General features: G+C 42.7%; 2 protein-coding genes across 3 annotated transcripts; both read left to right on the top strand.

The window, feature by feature from the left end:
- Positions 1 to 931: 931 nt before the first annotated feature.
- Positions 932 to 6,859, top strand: PTGES2 (prostaglandin E synthase 2). The gene is made up of 7 exons (XM_068657414.1): positions 932 to 1,185; positions 2,330 to 2,524; positions 3,182 to 3,237; positions 3,821 to 3,973; positions 4,548 to 4,748; positions 5,051 to 5,168; positions 5,891 to 6,859. The coding sequence occupies exons 1-7, from the start codon at positions 976 to 978 to the stop codon at positions 6,017 to 6,019; spliced, it is 1,062 nt and encodes a 353-aa protein (XP_068513515.1). The 5' UTR covers positions 932 to 975; the 3' UTR covers positions 6,020 to 6,859.
- Positions 6,860 to 7,753: 894 nt separating this feature from the next.
- ODF2 (outer dense fiber of sperm tails 2) lies at positions 7,754 to 27,231 on the top strand. 2 transcript variants are annotated; one of them, XM_068657403.1, is made up of 20 exons: positions 7,754 to 7,989; positions 9,432 to 9,516; positions 11,143 to 11,268; positions 12,405 to 12,575; positions 13,586 to 13,752; positions 14,444 to 14,573; positions 14,883 to 15,014; positions 15,942 to 16,016; positions 17,001 to 17,072; positions 17,676 to 17,792; positions 19,125 to 19,310; positions 20,140 to 20,249; positions 20,938 to 21,073; positions 21,781 to 21,891; positions 22,358 to 22,462; positions 22,985 to 23,143; positions 24,049 to 24,149; positions 24,629 to 24,791; positions 25,143 to 25,268; positions 25,871 to 27,231. In XM_068657403.1, the coding sequence occupies exons 1-20, from the start codon at positions 7,769 to 7,771 to the stop codon at positions 26,042 to 26,044; spliced, it is 2,667 nt and encodes an 888-aa protein (XP_068513504.1). In that variant the 5' UTR covers positions 7,754 to 7,768; the 3' UTR covers positions 26,045 to 27,231. The 2 variants fall into 2 exon arrangements, with proteins under 2 accessions (XP_068513504.1, XP_068513505.1); XM_068657404.1 differs by lacking the exon at positions 7,754 to 7,989 and adding an exon at positions 10,242 to 10,395 and having other exon boundaries at positions 9,427 to 9,516.
- Positions 27,232 to 27,350: the final 119 nt, after the last annotated feature.

Below are 27,350 nucleotides of genomic sequence, written 5' to 3'. Positions count from 1 at the left end.
GCATAACGAAGTTGGTCTCTAGGACCACCATCACCATCCCATGATTTTTTTCCCCCAAGAAAACTTATTATTTGTGTGATCAGGCCTGCACCTCCTGCAGACAGAGCGTCTCGCAGTGCCGTGGCTGCAGCAGAGAGATGCCAGCACTGCCGAGCTCCCCGCTGCAGCCGTGCACCGTGCTCCTGTCACCGGTTCTGCGTGGCTGCTGGGCGGTTCGCACCAGCCCCGGGTCACCTTTGCATCTCCTCTGCCCCAAAAGCACGAGCTCGCTTTGTCTTTCCTTGTCCTTGACACGCTATCCGTCGTACTTCACGCAGCCTCAGGAAATCTAATCACTGGAGAAATTTTTCATCCCCGGGAGAGATGTCACTGGGATGGAAATAACTCGGAATTAGAGCATTAAGTTAAACAGCTCAAGCCCAGTTCGAAGACTCTGTAATTAAGTGGGTATCTGGGGTGAAGAAGAAAGATAAGGTTATGTCCTCATTTGACATCACAGCCGGCTCTTTTCCTTTCTGTAGAGGCACCCATGCCAAGCTGGGCCCCGTGCCGTGCCCAAGGCAGGGGAACTGCACGTTAATATAATGAATACTGTGACTGGAATGGAAAACGGGATAACCCACAATGTAAAGCGTTGCGTTTGCACTGCGGGTACCTGTAGGTCACAGACAGCAACCCGCCGGGCAGAACACGCCCTCAGAGGACACATTATTTCACTTCCACCTTATAATTTGGCGTCTTCTCAGCGAGCCCGGATTAAATAATCACCGCTAGGAAACCGGGCCGCGTCGCTGCACCACCACCAAGTCCCTCAGCACTCACACAAACCCCTCCTCGCCCGCTTGGGGCGGCTTTGAACCTGGCTCCTTTTTCTCCTCCCTTTTACCTCAGCGCGGCGGCCGCCATTTTGTGGGCGGGGAGGCGCCGCGGGGCGGCCGCTCGCAGCCCCCCGCCCCTGCGCGCCCTGCCCGCAAGATGGCGGCTGCCGGCCGGGCCTGGCGGGCGGCTCTGCTGCTGTCCCCTTGGCGGCTGCGGGCCCCGTGCCGAGCCTACGGCGCTGCGGCGGGGGTCGGCGGCGGCTGTGGTGGTCGCCGCTTGCTCCTGGGTGCTGCCTTCGCTCTGGGTGGCGGCACCGGTCTCTACCTGGCGGCCCAGCACCGCCTGCGGGAGCACTCGGCCGCTGAGGTAACGCGCCGCCGGGCCCGCTCGGTGCCTGAGGCGGGTCTCGCCTCCCCTCCTCCGCGCTGCCTGGCCTCAAGGCCGGCCCCGAAGCTTTATCCCCTTTATCCCCTTCCTTTGCCTCCTCGCCTCCCCCAAGGCCAGGGCCTGGCGGCGGGGAGCCTCCCGGGGCCCGGGGGAGACACCTTCAGGGGGGCGCGGAGCGGGTTCTGCCGTCTCTGAGGACCACACGGCCGCTTTTGCTCAGTTTTCAGTCAGGAAACCGCTTAAAAATGTGTAAATATTTTTTACAGCCGCTCTCTTCCTGAGTGGTTGTACAAAGTGCCTGTCAGAACCGAGAGCGCGCGGCTTGTGAAGCTGCATTCTCTGTTAGATAATTGTTGCTTTTTGCCAGCACCCACGGAGGGTTGTGTAACCAAATGGGTTGCAAATAAGCAGCAGAGCGAGATGGCTGCGTTTGTTTTATAATGTATGACTGCCGGCCAGCACGTGTCAGGTTGCTGAAGTACCAGCAGCGTTGGGAACCCTCCCTGCTGCGATGCTTCGCTGGCAGTGTGACCCTGGGCTCTCCTCTCTGAGCTGAGCACAGGTTGGTTAATCCCAGGACACTGAAGTTAGGCCAATGCATGCCTAAAATCTTTATGTTCCAGCAGATTTTATGTCTATGTTTCTATAATCAATTGTGGTATAGTACTGCCACCCCTTGCTGTAGTGTGATCAACAGCAAAGTCTTTTTGTTCTTCCTATGCCGTGCACTCCACAGAGATTATTGGGCAGGGGAGGAATTGAATTGAAAAGGCTTCTTCTTTTTTTTTTTTTTTTTTTTAAGACCATTAAATACAATTGTGATTTTCCTCGGTTACAGAGTTTTGTGCAGAGCAGTAAGCTGTCTGGATCTGACTTCTTTCTCTTGTCTGTGAGTAGGAGCTTTCAACAGGTTAAGCAGATGTTTAGAAAAACGGGTATTTGGTCCCTATAGCAGGTGATTTGTGATGTCATTTGAAGAAAGCATCTGTTAGCAGAAAGATTTTAATCACCAGAAGTTGAAATTCAATGTCAATGACTAAGACTATAACAAAAATAAGGGTTAAATAAAGATAATGTTTCTATTTAATGGAAAATGAAAGCTTGTGGTCTCTTCCTTCCCCAGCTGCCTACAGGGGACCTGCAGCTTACTCTCTACCAATATAAAACATGCCCTTTCTGCAGTAAAGTCCGAGCTTTTCTTGATTATCATGGACTGCCCTATGAAATTGTGGAAGTGAACCCGATAATGAGGAAAGAAATCAAATTCTCTTCCTACAGAAAGGTGCCTATCCTGCTAGCCAATGCTGGAAGCACTCTGGTAAGTCTTACCGTGCTGAAAGATTGATTTCCCCATAAGCAGTGGTTTAGAGGTTTTTATCTCTCTGTGCTTTGCCACATGCAGTATAATCTTTAAATCATATTTTGTTCTCTCAAGAGCTTAAGATTTGTGTGTTGCTTTGTGGTATCCTCTGCCCTGGTCTTACTAGAGTTTAAGTCTTTCTTCCAAAGTGTGTTGTTTTGTGTAGTGACTCTGTAATCCAGTACTTGTCTGGATTCTTTCAGCCCTAAAGGAGGACACCTTTTTTTGCCTGAAGTAAAAAGAATGGCTTGTATCTTATGAGATCTCAAGATTACTGACAATTCGACTATCTGTGGCTTTTTTAATGTGAGCATTGCTTTTCTATTTGCTGCAAAGAGCCTAAATCCAAAACCTGCTAGTATTGCCTGAGTACCTGGCCCTTAGGTCGTCTCTTGTCACAGTGAAGGACAAATTTGAAATGATACTCAAATGATTCCTGCAGAGATCTGTGTGTAGGGCTTTAGACTTGCAGGGTGGCCAGTGGAAATGCATGAAGGGAAAAAGGGACTGTGGTACTAACTTGGGACTTCAGCATGCAGGACAAAAGGTTTTGAAGGATTTCCATTTTGATTTCACCAGTTCCTTTTAAAAGTTTGTCTTAATTCTGTTTTTCAGCAATTGAATGACTCTTCAGTGATCATCAGTGCAATAAAGACCTATCTCATTTCCAAGTAAGAAAATGGGATGGGGGAAGAGTTGAACATGACTATCTTTAGAAAACTGAAGCTTTAGAAGACTCTTTGAGTCGGTTGTTAGTGTCTTGCTGACCTTAGCCTCTGAAGCTATGGATGTTTGGCCAGGGACTGACTTGGCTGTGATGGAGTAAATGATGCATGTATGTGTTGGGATATGTGTGCAGTGACACACATCTGCATTTCAGAACTACTCTTTTTCACCTGTGAAATTCTCTTTGCATAAAACCTGCGTAAATGTGGACTAGAGGTAGTTCTGGAACTAAGCTTACATTTAGCCATACCATCTAGAGTGAAATTGCTGTACCTGTGTCCTTTGGATCCATACTAAAAACATTTGACAATTGTAAGAAGCTCTATGTCTGCAAAAACTTCCAGTCTGGCACAGAAAAGTAATGTATGCTGATAGTGGTTATTTGGAAGTAGCTGTTCCAGCTAGTTTCAAATTGGAAAGCTCATGCACTTACCTTTAGACTAATAGGTCGAATCTTTTGATTTCTTCTTTGCTCTTGGCCATTTTTGTAGCAGCCAAATCAGATGTGAACTGTGTTTCTGTCCACAGGAGGAATAGCTTAGAAGAGATTGTGTCCTTTTATCCTCCTATGAAAACTGTGACTGATCAAGGCAAGGAGGTATTTGAGTATGGGAATAAATACTGGCTCATGCTGGATGAGAAGGAGACAAAGCGAGTCTATCCTGTCAAAGAAGTGAGAGTGTAAGTGCTTTAAGTTTCTGGGTCCTCGAAGTCAGCTTACAGCCTACTACTCCTAGATATCCTCAGGGGCGGTGCATACATAAAGTCCTGTGGGTACTGATTATTCCTTTTAGCACCCCATTGACGTTTAAAAGCTTGGTAGCTGTGGTGTTTCGATGTGTATTTTGCATAATTTGAAACTATGTTGTCAGAAGGTCTAGTTCCCCCCCATTGTGGTCACACTAGCCTTCAGTTGCTTCCAGTTTCCTTCTTGGCCTTTCCTTTATGTCACAGAGGAATGCTGTGGAGTGCTCGTTTCTCAAGGCTGTATGTTCTGCTTTAGTTCTTGTATTGGGAGGAGGAACTAGTGCTCTATCTTTAGTCTTAATTTTAGATTGAGACTGAAGGAGCCTTGCCAAAGTTAATGCTTCTGAGTGCATTTCAGAGAGGTCACCAGAGCACACGGCTGGGTGGGATTTTGACGTTACTTGTCCTTGGTACAAACTCTGGCTAATGTCACCGTGATTCTGTCTGCCTCCTGTAGCCCTGCAATCTCTACCTTATTCACTGAAAAATCTCTTTTGAATGCCTGCAGGGAAGAAATGAAGTGGAGAAAATGGGCCGATGATTGGCTTGTTCACCTCATCTCCCCCAATGTCTACCGTACCCCAAGGGAAGCCTTCGCGTCTTTCGATTACATCGTCCGTGAGGGGAAGTTTGGCACCGTGGAAGGTTTCTTTGCCAAGTACATGGGGGCCATTGCCATGTTCTTCATTAGCAAGAGACTGAAGAAAAGGTTGGTACCACTGAATGCCAAGTACACAGGAATAGCTCCTTAATTGTCTCAGCTATGAACTCCAGAGATCAAAGGGCAGAAGCTCAGTATTTTAAACCAAACCGTTTCATGCGGTGCGAGTAATAGCTGTACTCCTTTACCCAGCGGTACTGAACCTCTCTACTCATCTACTGTTTACTCACTGGCTGTTCCCTTCACCTTAAAATACCTTCCTAATTCCCCAGCCCGTAAGATTAGAAACGATGAAAGGTTAAAGAAAGAAAGATACTGGTGCCTTTAGGCTGGTTCTTTTCTTTATTTAGACATAACCTTCGAGACGATGTCCGACAAGACTTGTACGAAGCAGTTGACGAGTGGGTAAAAGCCATCGGCAAACATCGACTGTTCATGGGCGGAAACCAGCCGAACCTTGCGGACTTGGTAAGGGGTTAATTCCTCTATCTGTAGCGACCTATATTGCAAGTTGGTTGGTGATCCACGTGAAATGGTGAATACTAACATAGGCAGAGAAGGCGAAGGATGTGAGACATATGTCCTTTGTGCAGTAACACAATTCCCACGTGAAAGGGACTTAAAATACTTGAGTTAAAATAGGACATTTGTTGTTTTCCTCTAGAGAAACATTCCTTAAGACAGAGCCTGCAGTACCCTTCTGCAGGTGGATGTTACAGATCTTGTGGAAGCGTGATAAAAGCAGGTTACAAGCCTGAACACTGCTCTGACTAGTGAGCACTGAACAGAGCCTCACACCTGCACAGGTTTTATTACACTCAGTGCTGCTGGGGTGTCTCTGCAGGCAGCAGAGAGTGGAGCATGATTCATTCCCTGCATCAGCAGTTCTCCCTGGAATGCAAGTGAAGCATTTTCTACCAGGGCTTGCTGCCGAGATGGGATTAACTGTTGCCCCATAACTGCATGTAGATTCTTGTGTTTACTTACCATTTCCTCATGGAAAAAGCATGTGCTTTCTTACTACCTTTCTGCCCACTCAGTCTTCCTTACTAATCAGAGTTGCGGACTAGATGGCAGAGCAGATAAAAAGCCCTTACTGTCTAGGCTATCGAGGCACTCTCATTGTTACCGAAGCTTTTTTCCACCACTGATTTTCTCAGTGTTGTTTTAATCTTCATCCTCTGGCACAGGCAGTATATGGGGTCCTCCGAGTCATGGAAGGGCTGGAAGCCTTTGACGACATGATGGTTCACACCAAGATTCAGCCTTGGTACCAGCGCATGGAAGAAGTCATTCAAAAAGCTGAAGTTGCAGTCTGATGCCAGCTTCAGCTGCCTTTCTGAAGTACTTGCATGGATAAAGCTTCAGAAGGAATGACCTTGTATTTTTTAAAGAGTTGAAGGGGCTGGTCACACCTAATGGACTGACGCGCAGGTACAGAGACTGTCCTGTTTATGGTCCTAAGCCTCAGCGAGCAAAAGGGATCCAGCTATGCACAAATCTGAATGTGATACTTAGAAGGATGGGGACAGGTAAAAGGAAGGGATCTTGGACGCTGCTGGAAAGGAGAAGCTCTGTGACTGAACTGAAGAATGGGCTGAACAGGCTTCTTTTAGGTGAGAGCCGTGCTCAGAGCAGGTTACTGTAAAAGCAAGCTGCTTTCTTGGCTAGTAAGTGTTATGGCCATATCAGATACAGTAAGTCTGAGCAGCTTTTGCTTCAGGCTGTCTTCCTCCATTCATCCACGTCATCCAAAGTGTTTTCTCGGAGTGAGACACTGGATACTAGATTTTAAGTGACTCTTAATTTTTCCTGCAATAGAATCCAGTAAGCCCAGTGCTGAGGGAACTGGAGGAATCCACGACACTGGCAAAGGCATCCTTCCTAAGACAGAAAAGATGCTGCGCTTGACAGATTGTAAGCTTTTACTCTTCCATGTAAACGGTTCTTTGACTACCTGATTCTGTACGGTCTGCAAGGATAAAGGCTTGCTTCTCTTCCTGTGCCCTTTGTGAGATCTGTGAATTCCTACCTGTAACGCCCCCAAATCGCACCCTACACAGAAACCACTCATGCAAAACAGTAATTTTAAAATTTGTCTTGCATGAAGTCTCTGGAATACCCCTGAAAATCTGTTTTGTTTTGTGTTTTTTTTTTTTTTTTGAAAAACAAAAAAAGATTAAGAGGAATCTGCATCCTTGAGATCTCTAGATGTTTCTGTCATATGAGAGGAACAAAGGGTTTGCTGTTGTAGCACTCAAATTAGGAACGATCACTGGGGGTATCATCACGTGTGATGCCGACTGAGCTGTGCTATGCAGAAGGGCCTGACGTATTTCTCAGTGACAGAGAATAGAGGTTTGAATGCAAGCGATCCTCTCTGCAGCCCAAGGCCTCAACTTCATTAATTATCAGTTCCAAAAAGTTGTTTCTGCAGAAGAAAATGTGCACTTCAAGGAAACTGCTTTGTGGGTGTTACACGTGCAGCTGGGAGCTGTCTGTAACGCAGTGACTTGCACTCCGTGGGTTGGGGGGACCTTTATTCATATAACAGCCATTGTGATGGTTGTGTCGGTTTTTGTACAGAATGTACAGAAATGGTAGAAATACCAGCAGGAAAACTAGTCACAAATTCAGTTATGTGATGGGGAGAAATAGAATGTTTACAGTAAAACCAGCTGCTTTGGTGGTGCTTTTTTTTGGTCACGCCTCACTGCATTTGTTAAAGGTGCTCAAAGTTCGGGTGGGCGATACTTGTTGTTTTTATTTATTGTATCGAAGCCACCCGGGGAGCTTGAAGAACCCCCTCAGGGCAAGTAGAGAAGCATCCAGAGCCTCCTGAGAGCCAGCTTTCGTGTGGCAGCCACCTGAAGCCTCCCGGTTCGTTGTAGCGACCGAAGCCGCGCTGGGGCTTCCTCCCCTCAGAGCTCCCCGTCAGGAGCCCCTCAGCGGAGCCCGCCTCCCGCCTCGCGTCGCCATGGCAACGGGGCCGGTGGCGGGGCGGGGCGTTGCCCCTTGTGACGCGGCGGCGGGAGGGGCGGGGCCGCCGGCAGGGTTTGAATCGCCCAATGGGGGAGCCGCGGGCGGCGGCGGCTCGGCGGCGGCCCCGGAAGTGCGGCGGTGGCGGCGGGGGCTCGGGCTCGTACCCCTGGTGCTGCCTCCAGGCGTCCGCCGCGCCCCGCAGCCGAGGGCTCTATGGCAGCGCCGCCCGCCGCCTCCCCGCCGCCGGCGAGGACAGCCTGAGGAGGCAGCGGCTGGGGCTGGCCGACGCCGCGTTCGGTTCTTCATGGTGAGGGAGGGGCCGGCGGGAGGGTGAGGGAGGGCCGGGATCCCCCCCCCCCCCCCCCCCTCACCTCACCTCACCCGCTGCCCGGTTCGGCTCCTCCCCGCCGGGATGGGAGGTGTGAGGGGGGCACCGGCCGCTGTGCAGCCACCACCCCGGGAAACCCCCCGGTACAGCCCCGGGCTGACCCCGAGCTGCCGGTCCCGGCTCGGAGCAGGAGGCCGGAGCGGGCCCGGGCCCTCACGGGTTCCTCTGAGAAACCCCCCCCGGGCTTCAGCAATGAACCTCCGTGGTGCTGGGGAAGCTGCCTGGCAGCTCCGCGGTTGTGTTCGTGGCGATTCAGCTGCCGTTAGGTTCCCAGCGCTGTGGCTGAAGGGGCGCTGCTGGGCCCCGGGAGCTGCCCCCGTCCTGGGGAAGGGGAGGGTGGCGGTGCCCGGCTGTGTTTGCAGGGGGAATCCTGGTACTTCAGAAAACTGTCACTTCCTTTTTCTCTTGATTTTCTTGATTTGCTTTTCGTGATTCGCTCCTGACTCTGCACTCAAGAATGTTAAGTGATGGACTGACAGCTTTAGAGCAGGTTATTACATGAACCTTGACAAATTGACAAATTAATCAGGAGCTATAAAGAGTCATCTAAATTCTGTTCTAGCAGAGGTATTGTGTAAAATCCTGCTCTGCTTCATTACAAGTAACACTTTACTTGTAACACGTGTTGTTATGTAGCAAATCATGAAGGAGTGCTTCCATGAGATTAGCAGCTAAGCCCTTTATAACACCAGGCTAATAGCTCTGCTCCCGCCATGCACAGCAGCCCTTGGACATCCCTCCTCCCTCACTCTCATTTCAAGTCCCCAAGGTGGTACCAGGCAAGCAGCTCATGCTGTGGCTGATTCCGTTTGGTTCTGTGTATGAGTTCACACACGTGCTTACTGGGTAGCACTGAGAACTAGTGTTGTGGGCTTTTTTTTCTTCTTTCCAGTTTAAGCACAGATTTTGATGCCTTCTCTGCATGTAGACCTAAACCCAGGATGTTGACATTTCTGTTAAATTTTGTTGCTGTTGGCAGGTTTTAGGAATGGTGTGGGGTTTGAGACAGAAGGGAGATGTACAGGTGCCCTTAAACTGTTCAAAACTGATTTCCTTATGAAACAGGTTAAAAGGGGCACTTGCAGCTGTAACTGAGTTTGGGTGAGCTCATCTTGTGTAATTCAACAGAACATTTTCTGTTGTTTAAACCAGCTCTCAGCATCAGTGTGTAAGGACTGATAATCTCAAATCTTTCTTTATCCTCTGCTTATAGAGGAAAGCACTGACACACCAACTTTTGATGTTTAGGTTCATAAGTACAATAAGTCTGAGTCTGCACCTTGCCTTAATTTGAAAGGAAGAGGGTGATGAGAAATTGGCACCCTTCCCTATCAGTGGTCATTTTATTATTTCTGCACCAGGTTTCCCTCAACCATCAAAAATGAAGTGACTTCAGTCTCTGCACAGAGCACACTGTCAAGAGGAACTAAAAGCCTTACAATAACTGTAAGTATACCTAAGCTGACATAAATTGCTGCGGGTGGAATTTTATAAAATTTTCCATTGCGCTATACTGAGGAACCATTACCTCAAATAGAGGATCATGTCCAAAACTGATTTCTTTAGCTTTGTGTTTTGCTTTTGTGTGTTGTGTTAGGCAACGTTAAGGTTATGCATGTAATTAATGTAGGGATTTGTAAATATATGCATCACTGTGAGGTAATCTGAAGAAAAGATATCTGAAAGTTTTTAAGCATTTGTTTAACTTCAAAAAGACTCTTGAAGTTAAGCACATATGAAAGAGTTTGCAGGTTCAGGGTTTTAGGATGGAGTGATCTTATGGTTTCCTCTTTATTTATTTTTTATTTATTTTTTTTGTTTTTTTCATCTAAACTATTAAATGAGTGCTTTTCCCTCTTTCTCTATAATTTGTGTTCGGACTCTGATGGTGCTGGGTACTGGAGCCTTTGATTTGCACGCTTGCTCTAAGACTTGGAACTCCAATGACTCTTACGGGCATCCTCTGTCACTCCAACTGTTTGGTCTTTAATAGCTGTGTTAAAAGCAGGAAATAGCAGAAGTAGAGAGATTGCTTGTGTTAATCTCTTTCCAGCAATATAAGGTGCTGTTCAAAATGGCAGATGCTGCTGAAAGGAAGCTCAAATTGTAACCACAGCTGGCCACTGTTGCACACAGGGAAATGTTGTTATTTCCAGTCTCCTTATCCACAGGTTTCCTTTCCTTGTATTGCCCTTTCCCATTTGTGGGAGAAGAGCCATGAAGAACCGTTCCTCATCTCCCCCTTTGCACGTCCATGTGGATGAAAACACCCCTGTCCATGTCCATATTAAAAAGGGTCAGAAAACCACACCTGCAAAATGCCAGGTAGGAGTGTGCAGCTGGGCATTTGTAGGGGCTACAGAGGAAACAGTGGGTCCTAGAAGCACCACCAAATCTTCAAGGTCTGCTTTACCTTTATATTAGAACTGGAAGACTTTCTGCCTTGTTAACTGTACGCACGTTCAGTGGTGAATTTTCAGTAATATGTTTTCTCTGTTTAAGGTGTGTTAAGTACGGTATTGAATAAATAGTTTTTGTGGATCTTGTTGACTGCAAAGTAGGGAAAACGTTTTAAGGATTTTTTGTAACTGCGCCATTCTTTTTTCTCTGGTGGTGCTGTTGTCAAATGATACAGCTGCTCTTTTGTGAGAGGAATTTGGAACAGTGAAAGGATCTGCCAGGTTGTTCCTTCTGCACGTGAATGGGTTGTATTGCAGTATTTTTTGTGTATCTCCATACAGAGGAGGCTTCCTTCCCTATCCCCTCTCCCCAAATCTTCCACCCCTGGCCTGCTGGATAAGGTTTTCATTGCTTCACAAGTGCATATATTCTGGTGATATAACAGAATAGCTATGTGATCAGTAGTGAGAATCTAGCCATACCATCAAGTGAATATGCTTCTGGCTGGTGTTAGCTTCCTCTGATGGCTGCTCGCTCATCTGATCTGCTGTATGACATCAAACACTCTGGTGTTTTTGCATGAATGATCTTCCATTTGTTTTTGCAGCACAAACTGTAAATGTTTTTAAAAGTCGTAGTGATTTATCTTATTTTCTCTTTTCTGTCCTTCAGCAAAAGCAAAAACAGAAAATGAGAGGGAATACCGTGAATGCACGCCGAACTGTCCGGGTGAAAACTAAGGCCCCCTGGATGCCCCCAGGGAAAACATCTGTCCTGGAATCCACCTACAAATGGGAGGTACGGCTGATGTTGCTCTTAAAAGCAAGCTTTCAGCTTTAGCTGAGGTTGAAGAGAGCACTTACAGAATGTTATGATGGAGGGAGCTGGGATGATCGGAAAGAATCCTGCCATCACATGCGATCCATTTTAAGTGTCTCATACACATCTTTGTCACTTCTTAGTATAGAAAAATTGGGAATTCATTAGCAACTTTCGGCCATCTCATGCCTTTCTATTTGTTGAAGCCAGACAAGCGTGTTTGTTTGTTCACATCAGTGCTAAATACAATGAGACCTCACCTGGAATATTGTGTGCAGTTCTGGGCTCCACAATTTTAAAAGGATATACATCCAGAGGAGGGCAACAAAGTTGGGAAAAGGGCTGGAAGGCATGTCCTATGAGGAGTAACTAAGAACACTTGTTTTTTAAACTTGGTGAAAAGAAAGTTGAGGAGCGACCACGTTGTTCTCTTCTGCGGAGATGGGGAAGTGGAGAGGGAGATGCTCACCTTTACTTGGTGGTGTCTAGAGACAGGATGCATGGGAGCAGCTCAAAGCTGCACCAGGGAGGTTCAGTCTAGACATGAGGAAAAATTCTTTACTGAGAGTGTAGTTAGGCACTGGAACAGGCTTCCTAGAGAGGTGGTTGATGTCCTGTGCCCATATGTGTTTGAGGTTAACACTTAATGATATGTCTTAATATTAGGTCATCCTCAAAGTAGTCTGACCGTTTGACTTGATGACCTCTGTAGCTTCCTTCCAACTGAAGCTATTGTATTCTATTTAATTGTATTGCTTCCCTTCAAGATCTCGTTTTGGGACACAACAAGGAACTGCTGTTACTAGTCTGTTCTGAAGCATGGAGCAATTTTGACGTATTGTGTAATATTTTCGTTTTCACATCTTCAACTCTTGCATTCCTGGCTCTTCCTCGATGAGAATTTTAATTTTTTTTTTGTTTTTTTTTCCTTCTTTTTCTATTTTAGTCTTTCCACATTGTTGAACTTTCCCTGATGGAAATGAAGGAGCTGTTTTCAATATTTGTTTCCTTCCTAGTCTTACTGTAGTGATGTATTTTTGGTAGAGTTAGGGTTAGAACGCTGCTTATAACTTTATATTTAAAAAAAAAAATGTCCATTATTGTTTTTCTACTAGGGACCAACTCACCGCCTGGAAATTACACCTCCAGATTCAGAAAAAATGCTGTCAGTGTTGCGTCTGAGTGATCTCTCTACAGATGAGGAGGATGCTGTTTGCTGCAAAATGAACGAGTATGAAAAGAAGATAGATAGCCTGATGAATGCGGTGGGAACACTGAAGAATGAGGTGAGGAGACAACATAAAGACAACATAAAGGCTGCGGATTCAGCCTTTGTAGCTGATCGTTTGGCAAGAGGAAGCTAGAGTCTTGGTGAAATGGAAGACTACTCAGCTTGTTGGTTAGCTTCTTAAAGAAATCAGTCTGAGTTGTTTAGAAGATCTGAACTAGTTTAGTGAGAAATTCACAAGTCATAGTATGAAACAGTTTTAAACTGTATCCATTTAATATGGTATTGCTGTGCTTTAGTTTCCAAATAATCTTTCTTCAGATCAAACACAAAATCTGAAAACTGGTCATTTTAAGAAGGTGAAAAAAGCAGTTTGATGATGTTCTATTGTCAAAGAATCCACTTATTCCACAAGATTGTTTCTTCTGATTCTGTTTTGAAATACGCAGCCCAGTGATACTGTGTTTTCCAGCTAAATAGCCTCTTTTGTACTTGACAGTGTTTGAAAAATGGACAGGAGACGTTTCCAGATTTCATAAGATGCTCTATGGTGGAGGCTAACTGCATTTCTTTCCTCTAAGTTCACACTGAGGGTAGCAAATCTTGTATTCTTATTATTTTATGTAAAACGATGTGAAGTTCAAATTAGTAAATAAGAATAGAATTTAGGATTTTAGTGTATTCTTCTTAGTAAGCCTTTTCTGTTCTATTTATGCTACAAAAAATAATGGAATTACTTGCATAATTGTTAAACAAAAATTTGTTTTGCTATTTCTAATGACTGAATTGAATCTAATGTTTGGTGATACTGCATAATTAAATCCGTGATGTAAGATCACATTAATTTTGTAGTTTTAAATCTGTTTGTGCCAGAAAATCTCAAGTGATCTCTGCTGCTGCAAAAGGAAACAAGTCTGGTGCACTAATTCAACCGCCCTTTGTATTTTCTCTTCTTGCACTTCTTGAACTGTTTGTAGTTCTCTTATCTGCCAAGTGGGATGCATGTGTCATTCATGAATCAAGTTCAGGTTTATTTAATTTTAAGTTCTATTTAAATTTCTTTATCAGGCCAAGATGCATAAAAAGGAGCACCAGCAGCTAATGACAAAGCGTCTCCTTGAGGAGCAGAAAGAAGAATTGAATGAGGTCACACAAGAGCTGGTAGAAACAGAGCACGAGAATTCACTGCTCAGGCGCAATATTGAGCGCATAATGGAAGAGAAAGATCTGACTGTGTAAGAAACCTCCTGTTCTCCACTCTTACTGCAGTTAGTGGTATTTACAGGATGCCTGCCTCCTTATTGCTAATGTTAGCTGAGGCTGAAGTTTGCACCCGGGGTTGCAGTGCTGCTGAGGAACTGATGCTCTTGTGTTTTTTTGTCATCATTTAGAAAGGGTATTTTAAATGGCAGTAGCTACAGAGAAGGGCTCTAGCATGGTCATTGAAATGAGGAAAAAAAACTATTCTGTCAGGAAGCTGAAAGCGGTTGGCTTGTGTGGCCTGCTGTAGGGTCATCCTAGCTTTGCAGTTCATATTTTGAAGGTTAAAGAGATGCTGTTTGTAATGTGATGGTGTTGGTACAACAACACATGAATAAATATAGAGGTGAATATTAGAAGAGAATTTCTGGCACAGCATTGTGTTTTGGCTTTAATGGGGTGTGCAGGCTTTGATATGAACCTAGTTTGGCCCATCTAAATTCCTGTTTCATGGCTGTGATCCTAGATAGTTCTGGGAGCCCACTTACTGCCTTCAGTCAGAAAAAACTTCTACGCTGAAAGGGGGGTGAATCTTAGGTACTATTTCTTTTGAGCTTTTATCCTCTGATTAGAGGGGTTTTATCTGTTTTAACTCAAACTATTTATTCATACTGGTTGGTACAGCTGTCAAAGTTTCTTGTTTCTCTAATTGCTGAATTACCGCAGGCTACAGAAGAAGTACTTGCAGCAGGAGAAAGAGTGCCTGATGTCCAAGCTGAGTGAGGTTGAGAGGGATGGAGAAGCGGCAGCCAGACAGATCCATGCCTTGAAAAATACAATTGGGAGACTCAACCTTGTAGGTGTTTTTTTTTCTTTTTTTTCTTTTTTGTTCCTTTGTTCTTTGTTATGTTGTGCTGTTTATGGCTGTCTTAAAAATGTAATGTCACAATTGCTGATCCACCAAAACCATAAAGAAAAATGGAAGGATTTAGCTTGCTTAAGGTGTTTGCTAGATCTCTTTAGAAACTGGATATTTGTCCACCTTCTCACCTTCTGCACGGGTGGTGTTGAATATTGCAGTGCTGCTGCTTTTAGCAGCGTACGTTAATTCCAGAGTTTGAGACATTGCGTGTGAACAATATTATTTTATTTTTTCCTCCTCTAGGAGAAACACATGAGCAGCTCAGACATTAACACACTGACAAGACAAAAAGAGCTGCTGCTACAGAAATTGAGTACCTTTGAAGAGACCAACCGGACACTCCGAGAGCTTCTCAGAGTGCAGCATAACCGGGAGGTGAGCAGTGCTGTCTGCTTCAACTTGGATGATTACTGAAGGCAATATTGTCTTCTGGACTGAAAATGGAACTTGAATTTGAGAGCTCTTAACTCTTTTTCCTAATGCTGCCATTGACCATGTGTCATAAAGGATGGATTGTTTTCTTTATCCCTGCCTTCCTCATTACAGTAAGACTGATTTTTCTGCTGTGGGGATGTTAGAACGTGTCTCTGACTGCATTAAAAGGTATAGGGCTCTACTGCACTGCTGACTCTTTTTCATTTGGATACAGATGTATCTGCAGGTCTTAGACTTGTGTCTGAACAATAACTCCTGTGGTTATGTCTTCAGCATCTGTGCCAACATTTTGGCTTTTAATGCTAGGCTGAAATGTTAGTGCTATACTGTTGTGTTGGCTAAAGCCTGAGGACTAGATGTTGCCTCAGCTAATGGGGGCATGAGGATTTTCGGAACTTTATTTTCATAGGCTGGATTGCAAAAGCAATGTCAGAAACTATTAACAGCTCTGTACTGTTTGTACAGAGCAATTCTGTGCAGCTTGTAAAAGCACTGCAGAATGAAACCGCTATGCTTCCTGTAGTTGATAGTTTCTTTGAGCAAAAGCAGGCCAATGGTAACTGTTTTCTCAGCCACAAGTGAGACTAGAGAAAAGGACTGAGTTCTTCTATATGACCTTCCCCACATAAGGAGAAAGTTATGAAAGATCTTAATTTGCCATTGTGCTTTTTATTATCATCTGTGTCTGGGAGAACTGGGAAAGCTTTTTGAGATAGGTGATGATATGTGAAATATTTAGCTAATTTAATACTTGAGAATTGCTGCTGCAACATGGGGAAGATGGTTGATTTTCCCACTTACATCTAAAGAATGTGTAAAAAGCAGACTTTTAATTACAACGTTTTTCCTCCCCTATTTCTTTTGCAGAGGGATGCTCAGAAGATATTGGAGCAGCAAGGTGTACTGTTGAAAAGGCTTGCTGACTCAGATGCAGAGAAAGTGGTAAGCAAACAAAAACAACTTTTTCTGCAGAATGGTAAAGGAGAGAGAGCTGAATTTTAAGCTCTTCTTTGTCTGTATTCAGCCATCAGGTTTTACACTAAACCTTTTAGACCTGTAAAAAAGTCCTGGCTTTTGTAGTAATCAAGAGCCACTATATTGCCCCTCTGGTTAACAGCCTACATTACAAAGTAGACAGATTTTCAGAGCCTTTCACATATAGGGCTTAGAATGGGGATTTCACAATTGAGACTTACATATAAGAACACTATTATGGTTCACAGTATTCAGCTATAAAGAACAGTTTTGGATACTTAAGCCTGTTCTCATCATGTTCAGTTCAAGCACAAATTACTCTGCTTGCCTTTTGCATATAGTACTGAATGTACAAACCAAGAATTGTACTACACATTTCTTTAAAAAGAAATGTCTGGGGGTGGCAGAGAAAAAAGTATCTACCACAAAAAGTACCCCTGACAACTGGGACAACATTCTTCAGTTTGGATATCATCTTGCTGTTTCTGTATGTTTCTCGTGTTATCCTTAGAGGTATCAAAGCATAAAGAGGATAAGCTTTCTGTTCCTGATTCTGTCACTGAATGAGTGAATGACCTGGTACCAGATTTTTTTTCCCCTGTTTATTTATCTGTAAATTGAAAAAAGTGTTCTTACATTGCCAGAAGTTAGAAACTGAGAGACATGGGCAGTGTCTTTTCTCATCTGTGGAGTTTATAATCCTGCCAGGTCCTGTAGTATCTGTAGGATATGCCATGCCCTGTTACACAAATGTATGCATTTCCCTTTTGCTTTCTGCTTGAGGAGACTGCAGGCTGTTTTTCTGAGACTGAGGATGCTGTTGCTGTGGTTACCAGACAGAGTGCTGTAGATCAGAGGGTCTCAGGAGGGAGGCACTTACACCTCTTTTCCTCCACCTGCCAACCTGATTGCATTTGTTATTTAAAATCTGAGTGGTGTTTTGTTTTCCAGCAACTTCAGATGAGGCTTCAGGAGAAAGAACAAGAGGTGGACGATCTTATCATTCAAATACAGGCAGAAAAGGTACTTTCCTTTTTCTGTTCTTCCCTCCGTGTTGCACCCTCCAGTTCCAAAGAACCACAGATAGTGCAAAATATGGATTTGGGCTTGAGTACAGTTACTTTATAAGGGATCAGATGGTTGCTTTGCTTTTAAAGCTAGACAGGTAAGCTACCTATTCCCACACAGTTGTAGATTCAGTATTCTGCTAATAAAACACCAGTCACAAAGATTAATAGGTAGTATTCTCTCTTTGTTTGGGTTTATCATTGAATTGCCTTTCTGTTTAAGGTCCTGGTTGATTCCAGATATCAAATTCCTTTAGATCCCTCCATTTAGAAAGTAAAAGGCAAGTGTACTGGATAATACCAGATGTGAAGGATGCTTTGCCCTAGAACAAATCTAACAAATCTTTCAGGACAGCTATTCATAAGATCATGTTAAAGAAATGCCTTTTTTTTGTTTTTGTTGTTGTCCATTTTGTTGGAGAAGAGTAGCTGTGAGGGTCCATTGAAACTAGAGTTGGCTGGAGATAGTATCAGATTTCTTCACTGAATGGGTACATGTTAAAAAGTGTTCCCTCTATAAGCTTGATGAAGCAAAACATGTCGTTTGCATCTTATTTAGGACCAGGCAAAGACAGCAAGTGAACTCTCAAAATCTATGGAGGCTGTGAGAGGCCATTTACAAGCACAGCTACGAAATAAAGAAGCTGAGAACAACCGTCTGACTGTACAGATCCGGGTAGGTTTTCAGTGGTCCCTGGAGGCTGACTGTTCATTTATACTCATGAGCTGAATCCACTGGCAAGGGAAGTAGCACTCACTGAGTATTCTTCTTTTCTGTGTCATAGACTGCAATATTGGATGGTGGTGCTTAAGCTGCTAACACATACTGTGACTTTCAAATGAATTAACAAAAGAAAAAGCTTTTCACTTCTGACGCATGAGGCATAATCGTAGCTTTAAGGGCTATGTGCATGTATTAAATTTTTCTTCTGAGTTAATTATTATATATTTATTTTAAAAGATGGTTTTGGTTTAGTCAGGCATCAAGACAGATCACAAACTACTCAATTTGTTTTCTGGGAAAATGCTATGCCATGAGCTTCTGTATTTGATTGCTCTCATGCATGCGTTCTACAATATTAATAAGGAGGAGAAAGTTCCCCTAATTTATCTTGATCAAAGTCTTATAACAACAACAGATATGTTAAATATGACGAACATGTGCATGCTAATAATTTAGAAGAGCTTTAATTTTGTTAAGCTGTACAGCTGCATAAAACAACATTATTATATGCAAATATTTCAATTAATAAAAAGAATATTCTCGGGTAGATCAAAAGGCTGGTAGACCAGTATTTATCTTGATTAGGAGAGGCAAACAGTATTCTGGAGAGCAGCTTATGAGAGAGGAAATGATGTCTTTCAGGAAATTTACAAATAGCAATAAATACAGAGAAAGATTTAGTTCTGAAGAATTGAGAGATCAGTAGATTCACGGTCCTGATTTGCCTCATTTCATTTGAGTTTGAAGGGTGTTTGAGAGTCCACTTTTGATTGTTATATATGAAATCTTTTTTATCAAGGTGGAAATACTGGAAAGAATTTCTGTGTTTTAAACTTCCGTGGAAACCAGAGATCAGTTACAAAAACTCTCTTGACGGATTTCGTATTTTTAGCATCTTCAAGCTTTTTTTTCCCCATGTTGTTATTTTATAACTTGCAGTGAAAAGATTTATTTCTGTATGGCTAGAGTAGGCTGTTGCTTTTTGTTATAAGCAGGCAACATCGTAGGATGCATTGGGATTGAACATACAGCTTTGCTGTCTCTTGCCTTTCTATATATACATGGGCATAAATGTTTTTTCATTCTTTCAGAGGTCATGCTGACATGTCTGTCTGTGTTAGGATTAAGCAGGTGCAATGCAAGTACCTACAGGCTAAAGGTTTGAGGTTTTTATGCCTGTCTCTCTCCAGTGTTTCTGGGAAACTAATTGCTGCTTTAGGTATACAGGTATGAGAATAATATTCCCTGTGGAATAATATTCCCTGTTTCTTTCTCCCACTGCAGAATCTGGAGCGCAATGAAGCTCAGCATAAGGCGGAGGTGGAACTTATCAAGGAACAACTGAAAGAACTAAGGCAGAAGACAGATCATGATAAAGAGGCCCTGAAGAAAGCTCTCCGTGCACAGAAGGAGCGGGCAGAGCGGAGTGAGGAGTATGCAGAGCAGTTGAGTGTCCAGCTAGCAGAAAAGGTATTTGATGATACAGGAGGAGAGACCTCATTCCAGATCATGTGTCTAAACCTTTGACTTTTGGTAGCAGCCCTAGGGAGAGTCTCTGCTTTCAACTAATGAGATTTATTTTTGTCTCAGTGCTTTGGCCCATTTATGCTAAGTTTAGAACAAATCCATTTTTTTCAGCTCTCACTATATTCTTTGCGTGTCCTTAACTTAGGACATGCAGTAACTTAGATTATACAAAACTAGCAGATCTGATTTTTTTTCACCTGATTCTTCAGAACCATTTGAGGGTTGGCAAAAGCCAATGAAATAAAGCCCTGTGGTTTGGGCTGAGAAGTCTGAATGGAGTCAGTTCTTCATCAAGCAGAGCAGAAAAGTACAAAGACTTTGAGATGCATGTCCTGTTGAAAAAGGACTGAAGGATAAAAGGATTGAAAGATAAAATGACTGAAGAAAAAGTAGCAAAATTAGGACTAAGGAGTAAGACAAATCAGAAGGGAATATGGATTTTATGCTGCTTGATTTTTCCCTTGTTTGTAGAATACTAGGACTGGAGCCACTACTGGAATTTTATCTATGTTTTGTATTTCTGATCATTTGTTTGCTGCCTTCAAAGAGGATTCTGCTTTCCATGATGATATGTCTGTTATCTGACAGTAGTGTTGTAGAATACCTCTCCGTGAAGGATCAGGAAGAATAAACATAAATACTTGTCTTCAGTATTTTAAGCTTCAGTAAAGTCTCTGTACATATCATGCTTAGCCATATCAGCATCTCTGTATGCTGTCTGGATATCCGATGTCTCGTGCTATTTTGGTCACACCTTTCTTTTGCTTGACAGGACAGTTATGTTGGTGAGGCGCTGTCTACTCTGGAGTCCTGGAGGAGTCGTTACAACAAAGTAGTGAAGGACAAGAGTGACCTTGAACTGGAAATCGTTACGCTGAACAGGTTAAAATAAGACTAGTATGGAGAAACTGGCATGAGGGGGGATGAGTACCTAGTTCAAGCATAAAATTAATTAATTTAATTGAATAATTTGATTAAATTTAATAATTTAATTGAGTTGTCTGTAAACATCCAAGCAAAACCAGTCCTGTCTATGGGACAGTAGAGTTTGGAGAGGCCAAGAAAGGTGTGGCTTCTGCTGCTGGCTTGCCATAGCAAAGGCAGGCTGATCCTTAAATCTTTCTGAACCTTCGCCATTTTGTCATGCTTTGAAATAATTAAGGTTATTTTTCTTTTTAGATGTTTGAGATCCTTGAATGGAAGGTATTAGAAATTATAGACAGTCTAGTTTATGGCAATTTTGTTGTGGTGGTAAATAATTATGTTGGTATTACTGCAGTATAGTTGTTGCTGTAGGAAAAAATAGGTAGGTATGGGGCAAGAAATACCTCTTCATCCCAAGTATCTTGGAGGCAATGCATTTGAGCTCCAGGGGGACAATTCAAGTCAATTTTGAGTGGGCTAAGAAGACTGAGTTAGTAGAACAGCGTAACAGGTAGGTATGTATACATGCACAGAACAGGAATATGAAAGTATAGGAAAAATATGTGTTTCTGAAGCTTATTTTGAAGGATTAGGGCTCTTATTCTTTTTTAGTCATTTAAGGATTAATTTTCTTTCTCTATGGCAGCCGTATGGCAGACTTGCTGGAACAACAGACAACCCTGGAGGATAGGATGCGGGAGGACAGAGATGACTTGATGGATAAATTGCATCAGCAGACGGCAGAGACCACTTCTTTCAAAATGGAGAATGAAAGGCTAAAGGTTAGTGATTCTAGGGATTTGAAGCTGAAATGCTACACAGAGAAGGAGAAATTATAATAAGGTGCTTGGCCTCTGAGGACAGAGCTGAATTGCACCCATTACTGCCATTTAGTTTCAAATCAGTTTCCCCATAGCCTGAGTATGATACCTAAAGTATGCTGGAAAGAGACATAAAAAAGTGAGCAAGCATTCTGGGAGGACTGCCTTTCTTACAGCTTTTGGTAGGAGTATCTTCAGTCCAAGTACTGGTCCTTCTTCCAGCTGACTTCTTAAGTGTTGTTCTTAATCTTCATGGTGCTAGCCAGGGAACAAACAACTGTAACTATTCATGCAGAGAGAACAGTAACCTCTATAATAATAATAATAATAAAAATAAAGGCACAATGACTGGTGTATTTATCCTGTCATTTCTTTTACCACTGGTGACTCTGTTGGTGACCTACGTAATTTTCTTCTTGTAAAGCTAGGCATTGAACCAAATGGAGTGGTCCTAATCCAAGTAGCACAGCTCATTCAAGCAAACAGACTGTGCATCCATTCTAAACCTACATGCTCTGCTGGCATAAATCTGGCAATCCGCTTAAGTCTGGAAAGTTTTGCAAATTTACACTAACAAAATCATTTTTTTTTTCCCAATCTAGACAACTCTAGATGGCTAATGTCACAGTTTCTTCAAGGCACTCAATCAAAGATGTATTCTTTTTCAGGCTAGTGTGGTCCCAATGGAGGAAAAGCTGAACCAAGCGCAAATGGAAGTACAGCAGCTCAAGAACTCTGTTAGGAACTATGAAGGGTTGATTGAAACCTACAAATCACAGGTAGGCATCTTATTGATTCCTTCAGCACTTGCACAAATGTGTTTTCTCCCCTTACAGCAGTGGTTTATTCTGTAATGTGTTAATCTGTGAATCGCTGTTGGAGGTTGCAGTTTTGTATGTTTTGGGATCTTTTGTCACTTTAGGTTGTAAAGATAGAGTTAAATAGTGAGATTCCTTCTTCTGCCTTTTGGTGTGCTAAATACTATTTCTTGGCAGCTTCTTTTGGGATTTTGGATATTCTGGTAGTTAGGAAAATAAGGCAAAAGGGGAGAATATTTGGTGGAAAGCTCAAATGAGCCAGACAGAAGAAGAAGAAAGTGAACTTATAAACTTAGCCTGAGATGGTGGTTACTGTGGCAACAAGTCTGTTGCTGATTCTTGAGCAGTTTCAGTCACTCAAAAGTATAGCAAGTTTGTTGAAAACCATGTGTAACAGGTAAAGTATGTGCTTTTTTTGTATGCCCAGGTGTTGAAAACCCGAATGGAAGCAGATGAAGTGACAGCAAAACTGGAGAAGTGTGATAAAGAGAACAAGACACTAAAGGATGAAATGAACAAGGAGATCGAACTGGTAATTATTCCTCTAAAGACTGATACGCTGTAGACGTTTATGGATTTTAAGATTCTCAATATAGTTAAAAATTGCTGTGAATAAAGGGTTATCTGAGTTTGCCTTTCTTGATTAGCTTTTCTTAGGGCTTGTTCATTCTGTATTGAACGCATTTAACAGCTTCTTTTTGACTATATGGCATTCTTCAGAGGTGTTTAAATTGAGTAGCCTGTTCTTTGCTGCAGAAATAGTGGCTTTGAACTGTGGGCTCTGTAGGTTACTCCATTGTTTGCTGCAGAATGACTTTTCCTCATAAAGCACATTATAATACTAGTAAAATTGAAGCCTAGGATCCATTGATGCCAAATTATAAGGGATAGGCTTTTGGAGTAGAAGACATTACCTGGGCTTTGAACTCCCAATGCTTGCCTAACTTCCTTAATGTCATCAAGGCTGCAGGCTAACAAAACTTTCACAGAAAGAAACTTTTTAGTCTAGACCTTATGAACATTTAAAAGTTCTTCATATTCTCTTTGACTATAGGCTCGTAAGCAGTTCCAGAACCAGCTTGCTGAACTGGAAAAGCTGCCTGAGATCCTAAGGATCACAGAGACGCAGCTGGCAAAATGTCAGGACCAGCTTCAGAGTTATGAGAAGAAGAATGTGGACCTGTCTGTCATCATCGCAGATCTGCGTCAGCGGGTAAGGGACTGGCAGAGAGCACCTGCAACACAGCAATCTGCAAGTCTGAGACCAAGATGAATTTCTAATCGCAGGAAAGTTCAAACTTCATCTCTGTCTCTGTTCTCGTCTCTTTCTGAAAAGATTAAACGTGCACTGCAAAATAAATGTGTGTGCCATGTCTTTGTGCAAGAAGTTAGCAGGGTAGCTAGCAGAATTCCTTACTGTTTGAAAAGTTTCTAATCCCTTGGTACAGAAGCATACTGGGACTTGAATAGCAGCAGTAGCAACACTTGCAAATGCCAACACTCACTTCTGTTACTTCCATCATCTTGTCAGCTTTACCTCCTGTGTTTTTTGCTGGTAGTGCTGTCCCAGCCTTGTTTTCCCACCCTGATTTTGGGTTGTTTTCCCAGTCTGTTTTTTTTTTTGTCCCCAGGAGGACTGTATAGGTGTCACAGAACAATTATAGACAGGCATGACTTGTACAACCATGCCTCAGGACACAGCAAATAATCTTGCAGTCTGACTGTTTTACTCTGATGGGCTTGGAGTTACAAACCTTCCTGGTATTTAAGTCTTTAGTGTCTTTGTGGGATGCTGTCATGTATGTGGCTGTTATTAATGTGTGTGCTTTCCTGTGCTTACAGGTGGCTGCTCTGCATGCAAGCTTTTACCAAGCTGGCTTTTCATGTGCAATATGAAAGAACTTTCTCATACCTTTCCAACCGTTAGCGGGAAGCACCAACAAAATGGATGTTAAGTGTGTTTAGTGCTTTGCTTTTCTATCCACTATTCCTTTCCTAGGATCCTGCAGAAAATTGTGAATTGAGCATGTTTCCTTCTGGAGAGCCACATACCTTCTAGGTGGTTGGTCGTGTGTGTAGTGACTAATCTGTAAAGTATCTAATTGCTGTAATTTTTAGATTGAGCTCCAGGGGGACAAAATGGATGTGACAAGAGAGAGGTATCAATCTGCCCAAGAGGAGAAAAAGCAGCTCACCCTGAAGGTGGAGGAGCTAGAAAGGTTAGAAATATTAGGCTCTCTTGTTCTCTTAACCTTTCCTTTCCGTCCTCATGGAAACCATTCTCCACACTTACTTATCCCACAAGGATCTCTAATCACTAGCTGTCCACTGGAGAGAGAGTTGCAGATTCTTGCAGCAAACTTCACAAATACTTTTTAAAAGGATCGTGACCTATGCAGCAGATAAACCAGTTGTTCAATCTAGACAGTTTTGACGTTAATGAGCATTACAATGTTTTTATCCATATTTATCAAAACCTTTTAGTGACAGTGTCTGGGAAAAGTCAGGTATGTGAGTATTCTGTGTTCTTCAGTCTTTGAAATTCTGATTTGAGAAATTAAGAAGTTTCTTGGGCCTTGGACTTTTTTGAGGGAGTATGGAATCTCCTCCGAGACTAGTCAAGACCTAACAAAAAGGCAGACTGAAACATTCTCCATTTAAAATGAATAGGTTTCCTTCCCTTGTTGTCTTAACCCAGAAAACTAGAGACAACGAGCGCCCAGAACATAGAATTCCTTCAGGTCATAGCAAAACGTGAGGAGTCGATCCACCAGTGTCAGCTGCGGTTAGAGGAGAAGACCCGTGAGTGTAGCTCCTTGGCTCGTCAGCTGGAAATGGCCATTGAGGATGCCAAAAGACAAGTAAGTAATTTCTTGTATTTGTGTATTTTCTCAAAATTACCCAGGCTGTGAAAGGGGAATAATGAGAATGCTGGACATAACCTCCTCAGCCTATGATCAAATTCATGAAAATCATCATGTTCAGTGAAATACAAACAACAAAATGTACTGGTACTGTTTGTCAGCACTTAAACCTTTGAAAAACTGAACGCTGCTTCTCCAGTTTGCAACAAAAGAAAGCCCTAGACTGAGCTGCTGCTTATGGATGTGTCCATTGAAGTTTATAGGGCTTTTGTGGGCAGTGGGTTAGGGAAAAATCATTCTTGCATAGACAAACCTTTAACAAGATTGTTGTTCTGTTGTTGCACGTAGGTTGAACAAACTCGAGAACGAGCAACAGCTAGAGAGAGGGCAGCCCAGTCCAAGATGCTGGATTTGGAGACCCAGCTGAGTAGGATTAAAACAGAGCTGAACCAGTTGCGTCGGAACAAAGATGATGTGAGTGACTTGCAATGTGTATTCTTGCTGTGCTGGTAGGGTCGTGGCAGCAACCGAATCCATAAAAAGGCCCTATGGATGTGCTGCAAAAACATACAGAACTTGCTCTAATCTCTAAACAAGATTTGCACCAGATGGCATGGGAGATATTGTGACTCCAACTTCATGTACTGTGGTTTGTTATCTGAGAGAGAAAGCTATTTTTGTTCTAGAGAAAAGTCTTTCTTTTAGAAGAAAGAAGGGGGGAATCTTTTATAATATCCTATTTATGCTGCTTGTTTACTTGAGTTTTACTTGATATGAATCAGGTCAAGCTGGTTTTCAGAGAAGAGTGTGTGTTAATTCCATAAAACTACAGCTAATCAGTTTTAAAAGCCCACATGATTAGCTGCCTTGTCTCCTGTTTTTTATTGTTGGGTTACTGAATGGTGTTGGGAACGATCAAAAGAAATGACAAAGGTCATAGCACCATGTATGGTAAAGCCATCTACTGCTGTGCTAATTTTTGCTGGCTGCAGCACTTTCTCAGAATAGCTCAAGTTTAATGTGAGTAGAGTGAATGCTGCTGTCTTTCAACCTGTGTTTTGTGCTTCTTTATATAGGCAGAGCGACGGTATGAAAGCCGCCTACAGGATTTAAAGGATCGGTTAGAGCAGTCGGAAAGCACTAATCGCAGCATGCAAAACTACGTCCAGTTCCTCAAGTCTTCCTATGCCAATGTTTTTGGAGAAAGTGCCTTGCTGGGCTCTCCTGGCCGCTCTCGTTCATCTCCATGAGGACAATGCTCTCCCTGAGTCTCTGCATTTAAGCACAAAATGAGCCCTACTTCAAAGCCATATGTTATTTAGAAAAGCGGTTGGCATTTCAGGGTCACATAAGGGAGAAGTTTTTCTCTTTTCCTTACAGCACAAGATGATACAATGATGGTGGCATATGACTTAAGCGTGTAGAATATCAACAATACTGGTTTGGTGTTGGAAGCTGGCATTGCACTGTAAGCTGTGCCCCAAAACCAGATGGTTCTGCATATGATGGAAAAGGATTTTATCCTATACAGTCCTGATGGTTTCAGCTCTTAAAACCTGTCATTGGTTTTAGTTGTGCATTAATGTTTGCAAGAGTTCTTTTTTCTTTTCATGCTTTTTTTTTTCCATTCTGCTTCTGTATTGGGAAGATCATGTGATATGTTTCTGCTTTTCTTTTTTTTAAGCCTTTTCACATTCTATCAATACAGTGGGTGATAAGATGGTGGGAGATGGGTCCACCCACTTATCACAGAAGTGTGAAAATATCTTAAGTGCCTGGGCTTAACACTTACAAAAGATTATCTCCTGAACCACCATGGTGTTTGTGAACAGTTTTATACCAGAAGTAATGATTTTATTATTTTTTTACTTGACTCTTGTACTCTGTGATCCTCACATTTTTTATTTTAGTGTGTTGCTAATTTTTGCTTTACTCTTCTCACACTGGTTTCCTGATCCCGAATGTCCCCGGGACTGAGTGAAAACCTTCTGTATTCAAGGACTGCAGTTTAACCTCAGTGGCACTTCAGTTGCTGTCTCAGTGTGAATGCTGTATGAGTTCAGGTTGTGCATGAAATACTGACTTAGGTCTTAAGCAAATTAAAAAGCAACTGTTGATGCTCAACATCTTCATCAAACTGGCCTGCACTTTTTCCTCAAAAATCAGGTCGGTTGATGGCATGTTGAGTCTCGAAAACTTGTTGACTCTTGTGCCCTGTTCTTTCCAATAAATGGTTCTTATGGGGACAAAAAGAAGCATTTTTTTAAAAAATCTCTTTTGTATCCTATTTATGTGTGATGTCATTGCGCAGTATTTGTCATAAAGCTTTTATAAGTTAATCATTAATTGCCAGTTCTGTAATTTTGTGTGTCATACTTAAAAATCCTAAAAGGTGCTATGGTGAAAAAACAAAAACAATAAACTATGTTTTAATTGATCATGTTATGCAGTCCTCTTCATTATGCTGTGCCGAGGGGCTTTGGGGGTCTTATTTTGGAGAAAAAAAAAAAAAAAAAGGTGCAAAACCAAAAAAATACGTGGGCATTTTGTCCGCGC

Source organism: Anas acuta, chromosome 20 (genome assembly GCF_963932015.1).
Source record: "Anas acuta chromosome 20, bAnaAcu1.1, whole genome shotgun sequence".
NCBI classification, from domain to species: Eukaryota; Metazoa; Chordata; class Aves; order Anseriformes; family Anatidae; genus Anas; species Anas acuta.
The sequence above is the reverse complement of the archived record's forward strand: the minus strand, read 5'-3'. Positions and strand labels throughout refer to the sequence as shown.